This window comes from Sturnira hondurensis, unplaced genomic scaffold (assembly GCF_014824575.4).
Source record: "Sturnira hondurensis isolate 20B ecotype Veracruz unplaced genomic scaffold, ASM1482457v3 Scaffold0017418, whole genome shotgun sequence".
Lineage (NCBI taxonomy): Eukaryota > Metazoa > Chordata > Mammalia > Chiroptera > Phyllostomidae > Sturnira > Sturnira hondurensis.
The window spans coordinates 607,287-626,902 of NW_028090049.1; the positions used below are offsets into that span (position 1 = coordinate 607,287).

Below are 19,616 nucleotides of genomic sequence, written 5' to 3' on the forward strand. Positions count from 1 at the left end.
AGTCATGGTCTTGAGCAATGGACCGCCCCCTCACCCTATATAAGCAATCGTTCCCCACTGATCAGGGCCCAGAATTTGGCGACTGCCTCCTCTGGGTCCGCATGCGTAAATAAAGTTCCACCTTGTACACCCGAAAGTGGCTGAGTTGTTTTCTGTTACATTTTGGTTCCCTGACCGGGAAACTCTCACCTGAGCAGGTCTTTTTTTTTTTTTTTTTTTTTGCCTCCACTGAAGGCAGTGGGGGAGTGCCCGAGGGGGAGCCCAGCGGCCGAAGAAAGTGCGCGCCCTGGTGAGTTCAGGTCCAGAACATCCCAGGCTCCGTGGAAGTCATCCTCGGGACTGCTCTTTGACCAGGGCAGACAGGGTGTGGACTGGAACTATCCTGACCTGAGAAGGCGCCCATTGGTAAGTTCCCCGGGGACCAGAGCCCAAGACCAGGCCCACCCCTTGGGGTGGAAGGAGAGACTGATCACCTCTCAGGAAGGCCAATTGGCCATCTGGAAGGGGAAACGAATCCCCACCTGGGCAGTCCTACTCGGGCGGGACTGTATAAACTCTTGGATGTTTTTCTGTGTGTTTGTGGGAGTGACTGTGTTTGTGGCTCCGCGGGTGACAAACCTACGGAGCAAGAGTGGGCCCCGACCTGTGGTTCCTCGGTCTGTCATATGGCATAACAGCTGGGATTTTAACTCAGATTCTATGCAGGCAGCCTTAGCTAAGACAGACCCAAACTCCCCAAGAAGGGGTAGGCCAGGCAGGCGAAAGGAAAACCCCTTCCCTTTGTTTGTCTGCGCTGTTCTAGGAGGATCACCATGGGTGGGGAACCTTCCACTGTGTTAGACTGTGTGCTGCAAAAACTCTGACCAGTTCCGGGGCCAGGAACTGAGCATGGATACTGGTCAGTTAGAGGTCTTTTGCACCTCTGAGTGGCCAACATTTGGAGTAGGCTGGCCCCCTGAAGGAACACTGAACTTAGGCGTAATTAGGGCAGTCCACCTCATAGTGACAGGCAAGCCAGGACACCCCAATCAGTATGTTTACATAAACCGCTGGGCGGAATTAGTGCAGGGCATGCCGTCAGTGTGCAGGTCAAAAGCCTAAGACAGTAGGAAAGGCTGGCGGTAGGCGAAAAGTGGCACAATCCAGTGTCTTAGTTGCCCAGTCAAGAGAAACACGTGCCCCGACGCCGCCCCCCCCAACCCGCCCCATTTTCAAAGTAGAACAAGAGGAATAGCCACCTATTGGTCTGCCTCCCCTATATGCTCTGAAAACTCTCAGCCAGACCCAGGGAAGCAAAGACCCTCGTCTTTGGCCTAGATTCCGGCTCCTGCCAGTCTCTGGTGGCAGAGTAGAGACCCTGTTCAAAGGGGTCGGCCCTTCTAAAATATGCCCCAGTATAACAGAGCAGTCACTCAGCGAGGCAACAGGCAGTGACCCCTCCTCACCGCTGGAGGGATGGGAGGCGGCCGAGGCCTGCATGGCCCCCTGCACCTGGTCCTGATAAATGGGTCACCAAGGAGATAAGCAGTGCTACCCCAGCTGAGGCCTCATGATTGAGCCAGGAGCGAGCTGTGAAGACGTCCTGGGTCCAGGCTGGCGGCCCCGACAGTGGGTCTTTTGGGAAACCAGATACCTCCTGGGAGCAGGGAGCCATCAGATTGCCTAAGAAAGGAAATAGACCCATACACCAGAGCATGGCAGGAGACCAGTGTGCCTACTGCAAAGAGAAGGGGTACTAGAAAAGAGAGTGCCCCAAAAAGAAAAAGAAGAAGAAAAAGAAAAAACCCACTGGCAGGTGACAAAGACCAGGGTTACAGGTGCCTACAGTCCTCAGCCTAGCTGGCTTAGACCCAGACCAGACTGCCACAGGGCTTCAGAAACTCTCCCACTTCCCTCAGTGAGGCCCTGGCCAGAGATCTAAAATCATTCACCGAGAAGGAGACTGAACCAGTGTTACTGCGGTGTGTAGATGACCTCCTTTCAGCCGCACCAACCTGAGACTGGTGCTGGGAGGGCCCTTGCCAGCTGTTTGAACTGCTAACCAAGACAGGGTACCAGGTGTCCTTAAAGAAGGGGCACAAATTGAAACAGAATGGGCACGACAATCTGGAGGACAGGAAACTGCTGAGGAGAACTGAAAGTTGCCAGATGGGAAAATATGTGTCCCCCAGGGGCAAGCCAGCAATCTAGTGAGGCAGTGCCACAGCCTCACTCACATGTGCAAGACGTCCTTAGAAAACCTGTTAAAAAGGTACTTTTACCTCCCTAACCTGGCTGCACTCTGCACCTCTGCAGCAGTGCAGTGTGTTACATGTGCCCAGAATAACGCAGCAGCCCTCCTCTCTCCAGGAAAGTACAGGAAACTCTCCCTCTCAGCCCAGCTGGGACCCTCAGTGCCCTGGGGAGAAAATGTGACCCTGCAGTGTCGATCTGAGGTCAGGGCTGACACCTTCCACCTGCACAGGGAGGGGACCCTGGACCCTCCCCAGCAGCTTCATCTACAGGATATGGCTGCCCCTCTCAGGCCAACTTCACCATCAGCCCTGTGACCTGGGGCCACCACAGGACCTACAGGTGCTACAGCTCACACAGCTCCTCCCCCTTCCAGCTCTCACGGCCCAGTGACCCCCTGGAGCTCCTGGTCTCAGGTGAGGGACCCTCACCCCACTTCCACTGAGGGAGCAGACTCCATCCCAGGACAGCTCTGGGCTGGGATGGGAAGGTGGGCAAAACAGTGAGGTCAGCAATAGGGGGAATCCCACCCTAGAAAGAGATGGAGAAGATGGGGAGTCCCCCCCCCTCTCCATGCCTCACCCCACCTGAGGGTCCATCCAGGGCTGGTGTGTTTAGGGAAGACACTGAAGTGTGTGAAAGGACAATATCTGTTAGACATCTATTGGGCTATAGGAAACATGGGGAGGCAGGCACATCCACAGCCTTCCCTGTTCCTGGGTCATGTAGCATCTGGGGTCTGCAGACCCTCCTCTACCAGGACAAACTTCATGTCTGTTGGGTAGCAGAGTCCTCATAGCCCAGAGGAGACACAGACTCCACCAGGCTTCTGCTATTTCTCACTTCATACTTCAACACTTCAAATAGTTATAGAAGGTCTTGTTTCCTACAGTCCTGGGGATAAAGGTGGAGACATAAGGAAGGGGCCTCATGTCTCAATAGGCAGTGAGGTCACTGGATCCCATGTGATCAACAGGGAGGAAATGATAAAGGGGAAGATGCCCAACTCAGGAGGGAAGAAGAAAGAGCAGGCCCCACACCTGCCCTTGTCCCTGGTGCTGATTCTAGGCCCCTGAGTCATCCTGGCACCTGTGGAATCAGGCCCACATGGGAGAAAGAGTCAGGGGGGCCTCTTTTATGGGTCAGGGTAAGTGGAGGTCTGCTTGGAGTCCAAGCTGAACTGTAGTTGGCTCAGCCCCTCAAAGTGACAAAATCCTACCTGTATCTGGGACTTGGTTCCCCCATCTGTCAAAACAGAATCCACTCCAGCATTTGAAAAAGCTAAGTCAGTTTAGACCTTTGATGCTAGAGAATCCCAGTGGGAGAAAGAACAGGAGCCCACTCTGAGCTTCTCCCGTCTCCCTGGGGGGCCCCTGTCATTATGTGGGTGTGGGAGGGTGGCTGGGCTTCTGCTCCATTTCCATGACACCAGCTGGTCAGCTGGGTCAGGTCATCCTCCAAAACCTCTCCAACCAGAACTCCCATCAGTGCCCCCTCCCCCTCCCAGAGTTTCCAGGGATTTCCCTCATTCCATTTGTCAACTTAGCAGTGCCTGTCTTACTTTACTACATATCTGTATTTTTGTCCAGGTGGTTATCTAAACATTTTATTCTGCCAGGAATCTTTTCTGCTTGTTTCTTATCAGTCTCACTACCTGGGATACAAACTCAATAAATGCTTAGGTCTGGTAAGAGTAGTAATCCTTGATCCCAGAAAGGTTGCATGGTGTATTGTATATATTCCATCATTTATTTTCTAAAGACAGAATTGATAGAAGAAACAAAAGTGATGTGAATATATATAACCCTAAGTCAGAGACCCAAAACATGATATGAGGTGGAGGAACTAATAGGTAGGCCCTTCACTCCCTCATGTTCCTGACCTGACGAAAACACTGAGGCCTTAAATGTCACCTTGGCATCCTAATTCCATGCAGACAAGAGGCCAAAGATGATTACCCCAAGGGAGGTGGTGGACATGGCTAGTCACAGAGACTCACTGGAGATCAGAGAAGAGAGGACTGAGGTATCCCCACACCTCCTCTCTCATACTCTACGTGTGATTGATTCCCAGGAGCAGCTAAGACCCTGGGACCATCACAGAATGAGCCAGACTCCCAGGGTGGTGGGTAAAGTCCAGTTCCCAGTTATTGGGCTCAAGGCAAAGGGTCAAGTCCAGTCAATGCAAGTCAGGTGACTTGGACAGACAGCCAGGGATACTGGGGTAATTTATTATTATTGTGACCTCTGTGACCATTTTGTCCTCAATGTCTAGACTTCAACACCCAAGACTACAAAGTGGGAAACCTCGTTCGCTTGGGTGTGTCTGGCTTGATCCTCGTGGTCCTCACGGTGCTGCTGTGTGAAGCTTGGCACAGTTGGAGAAGATCCCATGATGCAGCCAGAAGTTGAACACAGGGGGCAGCAAACTCACCAGTCAGCAAGACAAAGCCTGGAGAAGAGGCTGATGATCCCAGGAACCTCTGGAGGAAACTGTGGGTGCCCCTGGGAAAGAGTCTGCTGAGAATGTGGAGGGTGTGGGCCTGGTTCCCGTGCAGGGAGGGGCAGGGCTGGGGCTGCAGGGGCTTTCCCACAGTTAGACTGTGGACATCTCCCCTCACTGCACTGCTGACCTTCCTTGACTGGGCCTCCATTCTCACTCCCATGACCTGGGGCTCAGCCCACATCACAGGTTTGGACCCTCACCTGGACTTAGCCTCCATCTCTGGTCCACTTTCATGCAAGAAATTTTTCTCGCTTTTATTGTCCACATTTGCTGATTCTGTATGTCTCTGGGTTGGATAACAAATCTGTTTTAAACAACTGGTTAAATGGATAAACACCAGGAATAATTTGGACAGATGGACACAGACAATGCAGTGGTGGTCACCAGGGGGAAGGGTCAGAATGAGACAGAGGAGGGTGAAGAAGCGAAATCTATGGTGAGGAGAGATTTGATTTCAGAACACAGTGCCATATAGAGATGATGTATCACAGAACTGCGTGCTTGAAACCTCTGTAATATTTTTAATATTTTATTCTCATTTCCTAGAGAGGGGAATTCTCATTCTCCGAGAAGGAGACTGAACCAGTGTTACTGTGGTGTGTAGATGACCTCCTTTCAGCTGCACCAACCCGAGACTGGTGCTGGGAGGGCCCTTGCCAGCTGTTCGAACTGCTAACCAAGACAGGGTACCAGATGTCCTTAAAGAAGGGGCACAAATTGAAACAGAAACTTCAATGTGACACGTAAACAAAGATTTGTTGCCTCTGACACACCCCCTGCCTGGAACCTGGCCTGAAACCCAGCCATGTGCCCTGAACACGTATAGAACAGGGGACCCTTTGGTTCACAGGCTGGTGCTCAACCCAGCATTGGGCCACACCAGCCAGAGCTGACACCTGTATAATTTTAGTAACTAATATCACTGCAATAAATTTCATTCTAAAAGACTAGTTTGGGAGGAATAAATACAAAACCATCATGAAAAACCCTGCCTCATCCCGTGAAGGATGCTCTGTATATCAGATGATGGACCTGGTGTGCTTGCTCCAGAACCTCCACAGGTGTGTGAAGTGACGGTCAGGGGGTGTTTGTAAACCAGCACCCAGAAAACACCATTGTTTTCATAAGCCCTGATGGTGGCATTTGCCTAATTCCTGATTGCAAATACTCCTTTCTTTCTTCCTTTTTATTTTCTGAAGTTATTTATTTTTAATTTTTAATATATTTTAAAGTTATTATTGTATTACAGTACTCCCGATTTCCCCATTTTGCTCTCCTCCACCCATTTCACACCACACCACCAGGCTCCAACACTCAATTCCCACCCTGTGGCCCATGTTCCTGGGTCATTCAGGCACCATCTTTTCTAGCCCCTTCCCCTTCTGTCTTCTTGTGAGCCAAGATAGCTACCCACCACCATCTCACACATCCCCTGGTGTTTCCCCAGTTCCATCAACCTTACTGAGTCACTTGGCCAGAGCCCATCTCACACATCCCCTGGTGTTTCCCCAGTTCCATCAACCTTACTGAGTCACTTGGCCAGAGCCCCTCACACAGCCCAGACCCTGCTGGCCTGCTGGGTCCGGTGCAGCCTGCCCAATGCTTGCCCCGCCCAGAGCAGCAGCAACACGCTTGTCATGGAGGCTCAGTTNGGCCCATGTTCCTGGGTCATTCAGGCACCATCTTTTCTAGCCCCTTCCCCTTCTGTCTTCTTGTGAGCCAAGATAGCTACCCACCACCATCTCACACATCCCCTGGTGTTTCCCCAGTTCCATCAACCTTACTGAGTCACTTGGCCAGAGCCCCTCACACAGCCCAGACCCTGCTGGCCTGCTGGGTCTGGTGCAGCCTGCCCAATGCTTGCCCCGCCCAGAGCAGCAGCAACACGCTTGTCATGGAAGCTCAGTTCCATAGACCCCTGAGGACCCTAATATGCCTCTGATCCCATCAAGAAAGCAAGTAGGAGGCCTGAGACTGCACTGAGGTCAGCTGAATCTTGGAGATGGCATGGGGAGTAGGTACCCCTGTCTGTAAAAGTTATGGTCTAGGTTTAAAAATAACAATAAAGAAAAAAAAGATAAGAGTTTACCAACTGGCCAGATACACTGAAAGATGAGGACCAGACCTTCAACCTGAGAATCCTGCCACAAGAGGGAGCCAGAAGCACGAAGCCAACTCATCCACACAACGTCCCAGAAGCCCCAGAGCATATGACCAACAGAAAGGATCTCTCACTTGAGAGGGTAGCTGGTTAAGATTGCAGGAGGTGACTGCCAAGTCAAATATGAGAAGAGAACACAATGCTCCAAAGTTCAGGAAGAATAACTATGTCTGCCATCACCAAAGACCATAATAACGTCTCAATATTAAACCCACAGTCATACAGAACAGCAATTTACCAAAGAAATAATTTGAAAGACACTCCATGACTACAAGACAAAAACATAAACACAACTCAATAAAGTCAGGAAAACATCACGTGGACCAAACAGCAAATTCAACAAAGAGCCAGAAATCGTGAAATAAAACCCATAAATTTCACAGAGGGAAAATTAAGTGAATAAAATACAAAATGGTACAGAGGGTATCAACTAACAAATACATCAATAAAAATACAAGAGACCAATATTCTTGTTGAACATACTTGCAAAATATCTCAATGAATATTAAAATGAGGAATTCAAGAGCATATTAAAATTTTGTACACCCTGATCAAATGGGATTTAACACAGGGTCCTGATAATGGTAAAAAAATACTCATATGTGAAAATCAATAAGAGTTTTCAGCACAACAGTAAAGTAAATGGTATAAAACATATGCTTGTTTGCATAGATGCAGAGAAGACTTTAGACAAAGTACACCATTCATTCACAACAAACTTTTCATAATAACCACTGTCAACACATTGGGGATGGAATGACCAACCCTCAGCACAATAAAGGTCACATGTGGAAGCCCACAGTCAACATCAGACTCGACACTGAAAAGCTGAGGGTTTCTCTTCTGAGATCAGTGACAGGACAGGGAAGCCCACTATCCTCACTCCTGTGCAGCTCACACCAACCATCCTGGGCAGAGCCGTCAGACATGGACAAGAAACAAAGGGATACAAATGGGAAAGAAATAAAATTGTGTGTGGGTGATACAATCTTTTATATAAAAACTCCTAAACACTCCACAAAAAATGGCAAAATCTTAAAAAAAACAACCCTCAGTAAATGGCAGGATACACAATGACCACTCAGGAATCAGTGGCATTTCTGTATGAAAAATATAAAAAAATCAGGAAAACAAATAAAGATTTGTTCCCATTTATAATAACATCAAACACAACAGATGATGACCAAGGAGGTGAAAGATCTGGATGTTGAAAACTCCAAGACTTTGGTAAAAGAAACTGAAAAGACAGATGTAAATGGAAATATATCCACATTTACAGTTAGGAAAAATTCACTAAAATGTGTGTACTACCCAAACTAAAAATTCAATGCAAGCCCTATCAAAATTTCAAATGCACTTTTTACAGAAATACAAAAGCCAACAATAAAATTCACACAAAACCACTCAAGACCACCAACAGCCAAAGCAATCTTGAAAAAGAAGAATAGAGTTAAAGGCATCACACTGCCTGATATCAAATGATGCTACAGAGCTGTAATAATTAAAACAATATGGTAATTGCAAAAAATAAAAGGGGTGCAGACATAGGGGTGCAGAAATACAGACCAATGGAACAGAATCCAAACTTCAGAAATAAACCCACAACTTTCAGCCAAGATGGAGATGTAGGTATACACACTATGCCTCCTCGCACAACCAAAACAAGGACAACATCAAATTTAAAAACAAAAAACAACCAGAACTGACAGAAAATCAAACTTTATGGAAGTCTAACAACCAAGAAGTTAAAGAAGAAATATTCTCCCAGACCTGTAGGAGAGGTGGATGTGGGCAGCCTTCTGGACAGGAGTCACAGCAAGGCAGCAGCTTATGGACAGGATGGTCCCACATTTGTACGCAGATACAGTGGGAGGAAAAACTGGGGGGCGAGACAGACAAAGCAACCCGGGGTTCCAGTACAAGGAAATAAAGCCTCAAAGCCTCTGACTGAAAACACCCGTGGGGGTTGAGCAGCAGCAAGAGAAACTGTGAGCCTCACAGGAGAGTTCCTTGGAGAGACCCACAGGGTACTAGAACATACACAAACCCACCCACCCAGGAATCAGCAACAGAAGGGCCCAATTTGATTGTGGGTAGCAGGGGAAGTGACTGAAAACCAGCAGAGAGCAGAACAAGCAGCATTGTTCCCCCTCGGACCCCTCCCCCAATGCAGTGTCACAACACAGAGATGTGGGTTGCCCCACCCTGCTGACCACCTAAGGCTCCTCCCCTTACTATCTTGCAGGCCTGCCAAGACCAGTGACATGGCCCAAAGAAAAGAACAGATCACAGCTCCAGAAAAAACACAGCTAAGTGATGAGGAGAGAGCCACCCTATCACATGCACAGTTCAAAGCACTGGTGATCAGGATTTTCACAGAATTGGTTAAAGATGGTTGCAAATTACAGGACAAAATGACAGCTATGAAAAGTGAAATAAAGGAAAAGATGCAGGGAACCAACAGTGATGGGAAGGAAACCAGGACTCAAATCAACAGTTTGGAGCAGAAGGAATAAGCATTCAACCAGAAAAGAATGAAGAATGGAAGGGCAGATAAAGTGCTTCTCAGATAAGGTCAAGCTAAAAGAGTTCATTATCACCAAGCCCCTATTATATGAATGTTTTTATCTTCTTTATCTAAGAAAAAGACAGTACAGTAAAAGGACAGCAAACTCACAATCATTAACAACCACACCTAAAACAAAAACAAACTAAGCAAACAAATAGAACAGAAATAAAACCACAAAAATGGAAGTGACATGGAGGGTTAGCAACAGGGGAGTGGGAGAAGGAGAGAGGGGAAAAACAGTACAAAGAATAAGTAGCATAGATGGTAGGTAGAAAATAGACAGGGGGAGGGTAGGAATAGTATGGGAAATGTCGAAGGTAAAGGACTTATAAGTATAACACATGGACATAAACTAAAGGGGGAAATTTGTGTGGGAGAGATTATGCAGGGCAGAGGGGAGTGGGGGGGGGGAAATGGGACAACTGTAATAGCATAATCAATAAAATATATTTAAAAAAAGAAAAACCGGCACTGGCTGGTGTAGCTCAGTGGATTGAGCGCGGGCCTGTGAAGCAAAGGATCATGGTTCAATTCCCAGTCAGGGCACATGCCTGGGTTGCAAGCCAGTTCCCAGTGGGGGACACATGAGAGGCAACCACACATTGATATTTCTCTCCCTCTCTCCTTCCCTTCCCCTCTTTCTGAAAATAAATAAATAAAATATTTTTTAAAAAAAGAAAAGGAACAAGAATTCAAAACAATGAGAAGAGGCTTAGGAACCTCCAAGACATCTTTAAATGTTTCAACATCTGAGTCATAGGGGTGCCAGAAGGAGAAGAGGAAGAGCAAGAAACTAAAAGCTTATTTTAACAAAGAATGAAGGAGAACTTCCCCAATCTGCCAAAGGAAATAGACTTTCAGGAAGTCCAGGAAGCGCACAGAGTCCCCCAAAAAACAACCCACTGAGACACATCATAATTACCTTAGCCAAGGTTAAAGATAAGAAGAGAATCTTAAAAGCAGCAAAAGAAAAGGAGATAGTTACCTACAAAGGAGCCCATTAAATTATCAGCTGATTTCTCAAAAGAAACCTTGCAAACAAGAAGGGGCTGGAAAGAAGTATTCCAAATCATGACAGCAAGGCCCTACATCCAAGATTACTCTATCCAGCAAAGGTTTCATTTAGAATGGAAGGGCAGATAAAGTGCTTCTCAGATAATGTCAAGTTAAAGAAATTCATCATCACCCAGCCCTTATTATATGACATGTTAGACTAATCTAAGAAAAAGATCAAAACTATGAGCATTAAAACGACAACAAACTCACAGCTATGAACAACCGAACCTTAAAAAAAATACTAAGCAAACAACTAACACAGGAACAAAATCACAGAAATGGAGATCACATGGAGCTTTATCAGCAGGGGAGTGGGAGGGGGAGAGAATGGGAAAAGGTACAGAGAATAGCATAAGTGGTAGGTAGAAAATAGACAGGGTGGGGTTAAGAATAGTAGGGGAAATGTAGAAGCCAAAGAACTGATGGGTATGGACAATGGACATGAACCAAAGGATGGGAATGCTGATGGGAGGGGGTGTGCAGGGTGGAGGGAAATAAAGGCGGACAAATGGGATAACTGTAACAACATAATTAATAAAATATAATTTGAAAAAAGAAATAAACCCATGCATTAACTAACATATGCTAAAGTAAAGAAATCCAGTATTTTCATGCACTCCTAAAATCTGCCACTTCCTTCTGCTCTCACCACTTACATCTAATGTCATGTAGGTGGTTTTAGGTTTCCCCCTTTACTGTTTGCGTCTGCAGGTCACACCTGCTCTTTGTTTGCTCTTCAGGTTTCCTTGTACTGCTCTCTGTGTTTTGGGGTGGTTTTTACTATTCCATTCTAATCTATCCACTGGAATTCTAACTGTAAGTCTTCGTGCATTGCTTTTTCAGTGACATTAGTAAGTATTATAATAAACAACCTCATTTCACAGAGATGTAGAATGTTCATACAACATTCTACACAGAGAAGGTAATACTTAACCTCTGCAAGGTCAATGCCAGAGCCTCACAACTGTGCAGGTCCCTTTACACCCACTGCCTTGCGCTGCCGTTGGAATCTGTGGTCCATCCACGCACACCACACACCCCACCAGGTGATGTGCCCATTTCTGCTTTCAACAGCCATATATTTTGTTAAAAGTTAAGAGGAGAAAATATGCTATTACATTTACATAAATATTTAGTTATACATGTTGATTTTTCTTTAATTCTTGAATTTCCAAGGGTCCCCTTAGAATTATGTCCTGTCTGCCTGAAGAACTTCTCTCTTCTAATCAGGTCCTATGGTCAGTGTTCCTTTATTTCACTTTCTTTTCTGAAGAATATATTGAGAATTCCACCTGAACTTTTTTCACCTCTTAGGATTTTAAATTCTTCTGACCATGATAGTTTCTGATGGGAAATCTGTAGTCAATCCAATCATGGTTCCTCCATGGGTGATGTGCCATTTCTGTCTGGGTGGATTCAATTTTCCTTGACTAGTTTGATGATGCTCATGATATGTGCGGGCTTGCTTTTCAAGGATTTATAGCTGAGTGCCTTAGACAGGTAAACTTATGACTTTCAAGTTATTTTTGACATGGTCAGCCAACTATTTCTTCCAATATTCTGTTTCTTCTTTGATATCATTCTCATTTTGCTCCCAGTTAAGGGATATAAACTGCCTCACAAATCCCTTTGTCTGTCTCCTTTCATTTAAAAGCTTGGCTGCCCTCCACAGGGGCTCTTACCCGATGCTGCAGAGGGAGTTCCCAGTGTGAGAGGAAGAGCTCTGCTAACAAGAGGAGGGTCCCTGAGGAGGGAGAACTGACCCAGAGGTTTGAAGGAGGGTGATCAAGGGAAGGCTGGTGATGACTAACTGATACAAACAGGAAGTCAGTGAAGGGAACTGTTTGGGGAAAGAAAATCCAGGGTCCCAGCAGGGTCATACTTTCTTCCGAGAAATGATCTCCATTCTCCCCAGAACCTCCTCATGCCACCCTCTCCCCTGGATCGTCCCCCTGAGTTTGGCCTCACTGACTCTCTCAGGCACCAAGCACAGGGTAGAACAGCCTTCCTTCCTCAGTCTCCCACTTCCAAGGTGGTCATTCACCCCACTCCATGTTGCCCCACAGAGCCCCTCTGAACCATGTCCCCGATTCATTACAACATTCAAGATGCCTGGTCCTCACATCACCCTCCTTCCTGCACCTCCAAATGCAGGTTTCATGCCTTTCTCCAATTCACTCCTCTCTCCACCTCCTGAGGACTCTTCCTATAAGGGACCTGGTCTGAGCCTGCTGCTCTGCCCCCTCCACCAGTTAACAGATCCATTAACAGATTTCCCTCTGAACAGATCCATGTTGCACCCTCTGACATTCAAGGCTGTCAGTGGTCAGGCTGGAGCTAAACTCACCAGCCCCAGCAAACATGACTCACCCTCCAGAACAGAACAAACCCCGTTAACCACACCCAAAACCACATACACAAACTGAGCTATTTAAAAATCCTGTGCTTTCCTCTGCTGCTCCCTCAGTCACTCTGAACCAGGTCACCTGCTAACCAAGATCTAGACAGGACAGAGAGTCATCCTGTCTAATCCCAGTCAACTGTCAGTGCAGTTAGCATTACAGGTTTGTGTCAATCACTTAACATACTGATGGACATCCATCCATCAGCCAAGTAAATGTTGGAGTTTTATGACTGCTGGAGTTTATCATCAGTAGTACCTGCTGGCATGTCATTTTCATATATGTGTAGCCTATTTAAAAAAAAAATTTGTTCACCCTGGCTGGTGTAGCTCAGTGGATTGAGCACGGGCCTGCGAACCACACGATCGTGGTTCGATTCCCAGTCAGGGCACATACCTGGGTTGCAGGCCAGTTCCCAGCAGGGGACTCATGAGAGACAACCATACATTGATATTTCTCTCCCTCTCTCCTTCCCTTCCCTTCCCTTCTAAAGATAAATAAATGAATAAAATTAAAAAATAAAATTAAATAAATTTGTTCACACCCACTGTTGCTTAACACTTTTCCCACTGACTCCAAGATAAAACCAGAACTATCTACACTGTGCTCCAGATCCTGTTTGCCCAAGATGCAGCCTTCACCTGACTACAGCCACTTCTGAGAACAATTCAAGCTCTTTCTGGTCAAGGGCATCTCCCACCCCAAACCACTGGACTGGTCCCTGCACATCTCTTCAGTCAGCCCATCCCCGAGAAGGACCCCCTCACAGCCAGGACCCAGATGGCATGATGTCTCCCTATTATTGAACCTCACTGCCTTGTTCTTTCTCCCAACATGGACAGTCTCACCAGACTGTAACTGATCCATCTGCTGTCCACATATCTGCCTCTCTGTCTTCATTCCTCTGAGCCCTGTGAGTTCAGGGACAGAGTCCGGCAGCCTCAGTAGTGACTCTCCAGGGCCTGGCACTGTGACTGCACAGGGTGACTGCTCAGTACATGCTGCCTGAGGGCCTGGCCAGTGGGAAAGAGGAAGAAAAATGACACTGACAGAGTCTCAGGAGAGGGGAGTGACTTACCCAAGGACACAGAGTTCAAGAAAAGGCAGAGTCAGAACTGGAACAGAAATTGGGCTGTTCCTGAGTCCTGCCTGGTGTCCTCTACCCTCGTGTTCTGGGACAGGTGTCACCCTCTGGATCTGTGTGTCACACGAGGTAGGTGCAGAGCGTGTGGGTTCTGCTGAGGCTCAGATCTGAAATCTCCAGAGCTTGCTGCCTCCTCTGGCCCATCCTTCAGGGACAGGCTACTTCCCTTCCTGCCAGGCCACTGAGCTAAGATCGTGTGACACCCCATTTGTTACTCTGAGTTCCAGTGAATTTACACATTGTCTGCACACCGGTGACCATGGCAGGAAGGACCACAACCATGACCCTCACTGTCCTTCTCTGTCTCGGTAAGCTTTGGGGGAAAGAGAAGGGATGGGTCCCTTCACCTCCCAGGTCTTTGTCCCAAGAGGCCACAGGACTGAGCAGGCTCAGTGAAGGCTGGACTCCTGTGGCAAAGAGAGGTGTTCAGTACCAGGTCTGACACCTGCACTCAGGGGCCCAGACCAGGCCTGGAGCTTCTGTGTGTGGGTGAGGACAGTTCTCACAGAGACTCTCTTCCAGGGCTGTGTCAAGGCTGGCGGGACCAAGAACAGACCGGTGAGTACTTCCCCAGACCTCCTGCTTCAGCATTATGGGAACCCACCCCAGGCCCGGGTAGTTGGGGAACACTACTGTTGCAAATGTTGGCCAATCTTGCAAGGGCCTTGGAGTGACAGCTGGGGAAAGTGAGGGGACAAGGACACTCCCTGACCATGCAAATCTTATTTCCTTTCCAGGAGTTCCCCCAAAACCCTCCATCTGGGCTGACCCAGGCCCAATCATCAACAAGGGGAGCCCTGTGACCATCTGGTGTCAGGGGATTCCTCAGGTGGATGGCTACATTCTATACAAAGAAAGGGGCATTGAGCCCTGGATGACAAGCATCCTAGAGGCCTCCAGCAACAAGACCGGGTTCCTCATTCAGTCCATGAGAACACAGCATGCAGGGCTGTACCAGTGTGCATACAGCACTGGGGGCAGGCTGTCTGAGAGGAGTGAGCCCCTGCTCCTGGTGGTGACAGGTAAGAGGGAACCTGGGTCCCCTCCCCACTGTGGGCTCCTCCTCAGATGGTGAAGGGGACAGAGTGTGGCTTTAGGGGAGCCTTATCCCTCACAACCCACTCCTGGAGAAGGCAGGGTGGTGGTCCCTCTAACTCAGATCTTCCTTCTCCCTCAGGAGTGGCCAGAACAGCCTCCCTCTCAGCCCAGCCAGGCCCTGTGGTGACCTCAGGAGGGAACGTGTCCCTCTTGTGCAGCTCACAGTCCACACTAGACACTGTCCACCTGCTGAAGGAGGGGGGGGCTGAGCTGCCCCAACACAGGAAATTGGAATGGAGACCCTATGAGAGGAGGTGGCAGGCTGTGTTCCCTGTGGGCCCCCTGAGCTCCTCCCATGGGGGCACCTACAGATGCTATGGTTCCTCCAGCTCCAACCCCAACGTGTGGTCACAGCCCAGTGCCCCTCTGCACCTCGAGGTCACAGGTGAGGTGGCCCACATTTCGCTTCAATTCGCTCCAAACAATTGATCAATGCTTGTGCCTAGTAAAGACCTGGGGGATATTGGGGTCAATGACAGGGTTTTACTAAGGACAGGACAATAGGTAGGAGACGTAAGCAGGGACAAGTGAGAGCTCTTTCTAGGGCCCTAGTTGGCAGTGGGTATGTGTGTTTCCTGGGTGACAATGACCCTTCTCCCCAGGTGTGTACAGGGAGCCCTCCCTCTCAGCTCACCCAGGCCCCCTGCTGCTGCCTGGAGACAGCCTGACCCTCCAGTGTCACTCAAAGCCTGGCTTTGACATATTCACCCTGACCAAGGATGAGGGGCCCACTCACCCCCAGAGTCTTCCTGGGCAGCACAGCCCCGACTTCCCCCTGGGCCCTGTGAACCTCACCCATGGGGGCCGGTACAGGTGCTACAGTGGACACAACCTCTCCTATGTGTGGTCGGCCCCCAGCGCCCCCCTGGACATCCTGATTGCAGGTGAGGAGCCCTGCCCTTCCCCCTGTCCTGACTGTCTGCTCAAGGCTCAGGCTCTGGTTCACTGTCACAGTGACGGGGTCCAGGTCAGGGTCCTAGAGCACAGTCAGAGAAAACGGAGGTTTAGGGGAGGGAGTGAAAAAAGGGGGTTAGGGGCATGGAGAAAAAAATGCCCACTCACAGGGGCTGAGAGAGGTCACAAAGAGTGTCCCTGGGGAAGCACATGGTCCTTCAGCTCTGGGTCAAGGGTATGGGAAGAGGGGTGACCCTCTGCACATCAAAGCCCTCCTCTCCATAGGAAAGTACGGGAAACCCTTCCTCATGGCCCAGCCAGGGCCCTCAGTGCCCTGGGGAGAAAATGTGACCCTGCAGTGTCGATCTGAGGTCAGAGCTGACACCTTCCACCTGCACAGGGAGGGGACCCTGGACCCTCCCCAGCAGCTTCATCTGCAGGATATGGCTGCCCCCTCTCAGGCCAACTTCACCATCAGCCCTGTGACCTCAGGCCACCACGGGATCTACAGGTGCTACAGCTCACACAGCTCCTCCCCCTTCCAGCTGTCACAGCCCAGTGACCCCCTGGAGCTGGTGGTTTCAGGTGAGGGACTCCCTCCCCATATCCACTGAGGGAGCAGACTCCATCCCAGGACAGCTCTGGGCTGGGATGGGAAGGAGGGCAAAACAGTGAGGTCAGCAATAGGGGGAATCCCACCCTAGAAAGAGATGAAGAAGATGGGGAGTCCCCACCCTCTCCATGCCTCACCCCACCTGAGGGTCCATCCAGGGCTGGTGTGTTTAGGGAAGACACTGAAGTGTGTGAAGGGACAACATTTGGGGGACAAGTATTGGACTATAGGTAACATGAGGAGGAAGGTACACCCACAGCCTCCCCTGGTTCCTATGTCATGCAGCAGCTGGGGTCTGCAGACCCTCTTCCACAAGGACAAACTTCATGTCTGTTGGGTAGCAGAGTCCTCATAGTCCAGAGGAGACACAGACTCCACCAGGCTTTTTCTACTTTGTTTTATTTTTTATTTTTTTAATATATTTTATTGATTATGCCGTTACAATAATCTCATTTCCCCTCTTCCCCCACCCCTGTTGCTGCACACCCCTCCCTCACCATTCCCCCCTGTTGTTCATGTCCACCTGTCACAATACTTTAGATTCTGTATTTCCCATAGTATTCCTGCCCCCCCATCTATTTTCACCTTACCATTTATGCTACTTATTCTCTGTACCTTCTCCCCCCTTCTCCTCCTTCCACTCCCCTGTTTCTAAGCCTCCATGTGATCTCCATTTCTATGTTTCCACTCCTGATCTAGCTATCCTCTTAGTTTGCTTTTGTTTTAGGTGTGGTTGTTAATAACTGTGAGTTTGCTGTCCTTTCACTGTTCATATTTTTTATCTTCTTTTTCTTAGATAAGTCCCTTTAACATTTCATATAAGGGCTTGGTGATGATGAACTCTTTGACTTTGACCTTATCTGAGAAGCACTTTATCTGCCCTTCCATTCTAAATGAAAGCTTTGCTGGATAGAGCAATCTTGGCTGTAGGTCTTTAGATTTTATGACTTGGAATACTTCTTTCCAGCCCCTTCTTGCCTGTAAGGTCTCTTTTGAGAAATCCACTGACAGTCTGATGGGTACTCCTTTGTAGGTGACTATCCCCTTATCTCCTGCTGCTTCTAGAATTCTACTTTTTAACTTTATACTTCAACACATCACATAGTTCCAGAAGGCCTTGTTTCCTAAAGTCCTGGGGATAAAGGTGGAGATGTAAGGAAGGGGCTTCTTGTCTCAAGTAGCAGGGAGGTCACTGGGTCCCACACGATCAGTGGGGAGAAAATACATGAAGGGGAAGATGCCCAGCTCAGGTGGGGAGAAAAGAGCAGGAGTCACACCTGCCTCTATCCGTGTTACTGATCCTAAGCCCATGAGCTGTCCTGGTCCCTGTAGAATAAATCCCACATAGGAGATGGGTCACAGTGACTCACTATGAGAGATGTGCGTCAGGGGTCCTATGACAGTCTAAACCTAAATGCAGCTGGCACAGCTACCTCAAGGTGAATCCCAGTGACAAACTCCTACCTGTATCTGGGACTCGCATCTCCAGTCTTTCAGAGCAGAATCCAATCCAGGATCTGAAAAAGCTCAGTGACTTTAGAACTTTGATGCCAGTGAATCCCTGTGGAAGAAAGAACATGAGCCTAGGCTGAGCTTGTCCTGTCTCCATGGGGGACCACTGTCATTACGTGTGTGTGGGAGGATGGCTGGGCTTCTGCTCCGTTTCCATGACACCAGGTGGTCAGCTCGGTCAAGTCGTCCTCCAAAACATCTCCAACCAGAACTCCCATCAGTGCCCCCTCCCCCACTCAGAGTTCCCTGCACGGCCTGTGACTTCATTGGTCACATCATCAGGGCCTGTCTGTGATCCACAGAGATCTGTATTTTCATGCAGGTGTGCATCTAAAGATTTTGGTTTTTAATTTATCTTTTTGGTACTTGCTTACTGATTTTCCTATTAGATTACACACTGGATGAACACTTAGAAGCTATGTTAATTCTGATCATTCTCAAATGTAAAAATGCCTGTGTTGTACAGTCAATTATTTATCTTTTAAAAAAGGAAGATTGATAGAAAGAAGAAAGGAACATGACAAGGAAACTATGTCCCTGAGTCAGAGACACAAGGAACTAGCTGAGGTGAACCAATGAAAAGGTAGATCCAGCTGTCACTCCTTCATGTCCTGACCTTCTGGACAAATTGAAGTCCCCCATGTTCATCTTGGCTTTCCAAAGCAATGCAAGTCCAGACCCCAGACATGCTCACGTGGGGGAAATGAGTTGGGTACCATTAGTTTGAGAGACACATTGAAGATTAGAAAAGAGATGATGTAAGCCATGCTAGGTCTCTCCTCTCATATCTAATCAGTTGTCATTTTCTCTAGGGCAGTTGATCCTCTGGGATGATGGGAAAACAACTCAGATTCCAAGAGTAGAGAGGAGGGGAAATTCTCAATTATCAGGCTGTGCTCAGAGCATCAAAACTGGTCTATGAGAGGCAGGTGCCCTGGTGGACATACAGGGGGACTGGGGTGACCTCAGTCTGTCCTGACTTCTGTGACAGCTTTACTCACAATTCCTAGCTTATCAACCCCAAGACTACACAGTGGGAAACCTCGTTCGCTTGAGTATGTCTGGCTTGATCCTCGTGGTCCTCATGGTGCTGCTGTGTGAAGCTTGGCACAGTTGGAGAAGACCCCATGATGCAGCCAGAAGTTGAACACAGGGGGCAGCAAACTCACCAGTCAGCGAGACAGAGCCTAGAGAAGAGGCTGATGATCCCAGGAACCTCTGGAGGAAACTGTGGGTGCCCCTGGGAAAGAATCTGCTGAGAATGTGGAGGGTGTGGGCCTGGTTCCCATGCAGGGAGGGGCAGGGCTGGGGCTGCAGGGGCTTTCCCACAGTTAGACTGTGGACATCTCCCCTCACTGCACTGCTGACCTTCCTTGACTGGGCCTCCATTCTCACTCCCGGGACCTGGGGCTCAGCCCACATCACAGGTT

General features: G+C 48.5%; 1 protein-coding gene and 1 long non-coding RNA gene across 2 annotated transcripts; both read left to right on the plus strand.

Annotated features, from left to right (window-relative positions):
* Positions 1-2,616: 2,616 nt before the first annotated feature.
* LOC119002122 (uncharacterized) lies at positions 2,617-5,063 on the plus strand. The gene is made up of 2 exons (XR_005069689.1): positions 2,617-2,648; positions 4,522-5,063. It is a non-coding gene; the product is annotated as an uncharacterized LOC119002122 (long non-coding RNA).
* Positions 5,064-14,328: 9,265 nt separating this feature from the next.
* Positions 14,329-19,616, plus strand: LOC119002115 (leukocyte immunoglobulin-like receptor subfamily A member 6). Its single transcript, XM_037067793.1, has 6 exons — positions 14,329-14,377; positions 14,807-15,091; positions 15,274-15,552; positions 15,770-16,051; positions 16,347-16,646; positions 19,197-19,616. The coding sequence occupies exons 1-6, from the start codon at positions 14,329-14,331 to the stop codon at positions 19,331-19,333; spliced, it is 1,332 nt and encodes a 443-aa protein (XP_036923688.1). The 3' UTR covers positions 19,334-19,616.

Coding starts and splice junctions, on each gene's coding strand:
- LOC119002115 (XM_037067793.1), top strand. CDS start 14,329: ATGGCAGGAAGGACCACAACCATGACCCTCACTGTCCTTCTCTGTCTC. Junction 15,553..15,769: donor TCTGCACCTCGAGGTCACAG/GTGAGGTGGCCC, acceptor CCTTCTCCCCAG/GTGTGTACAGGGAGCCCTCC. Junction 16,052..16,346: donor CCTGGACATCCTGATTGCAG/GTGAGGAGCCCT, acceptor TCCTCTCCATAG/GAAAGTACGGGAAACCCTTC.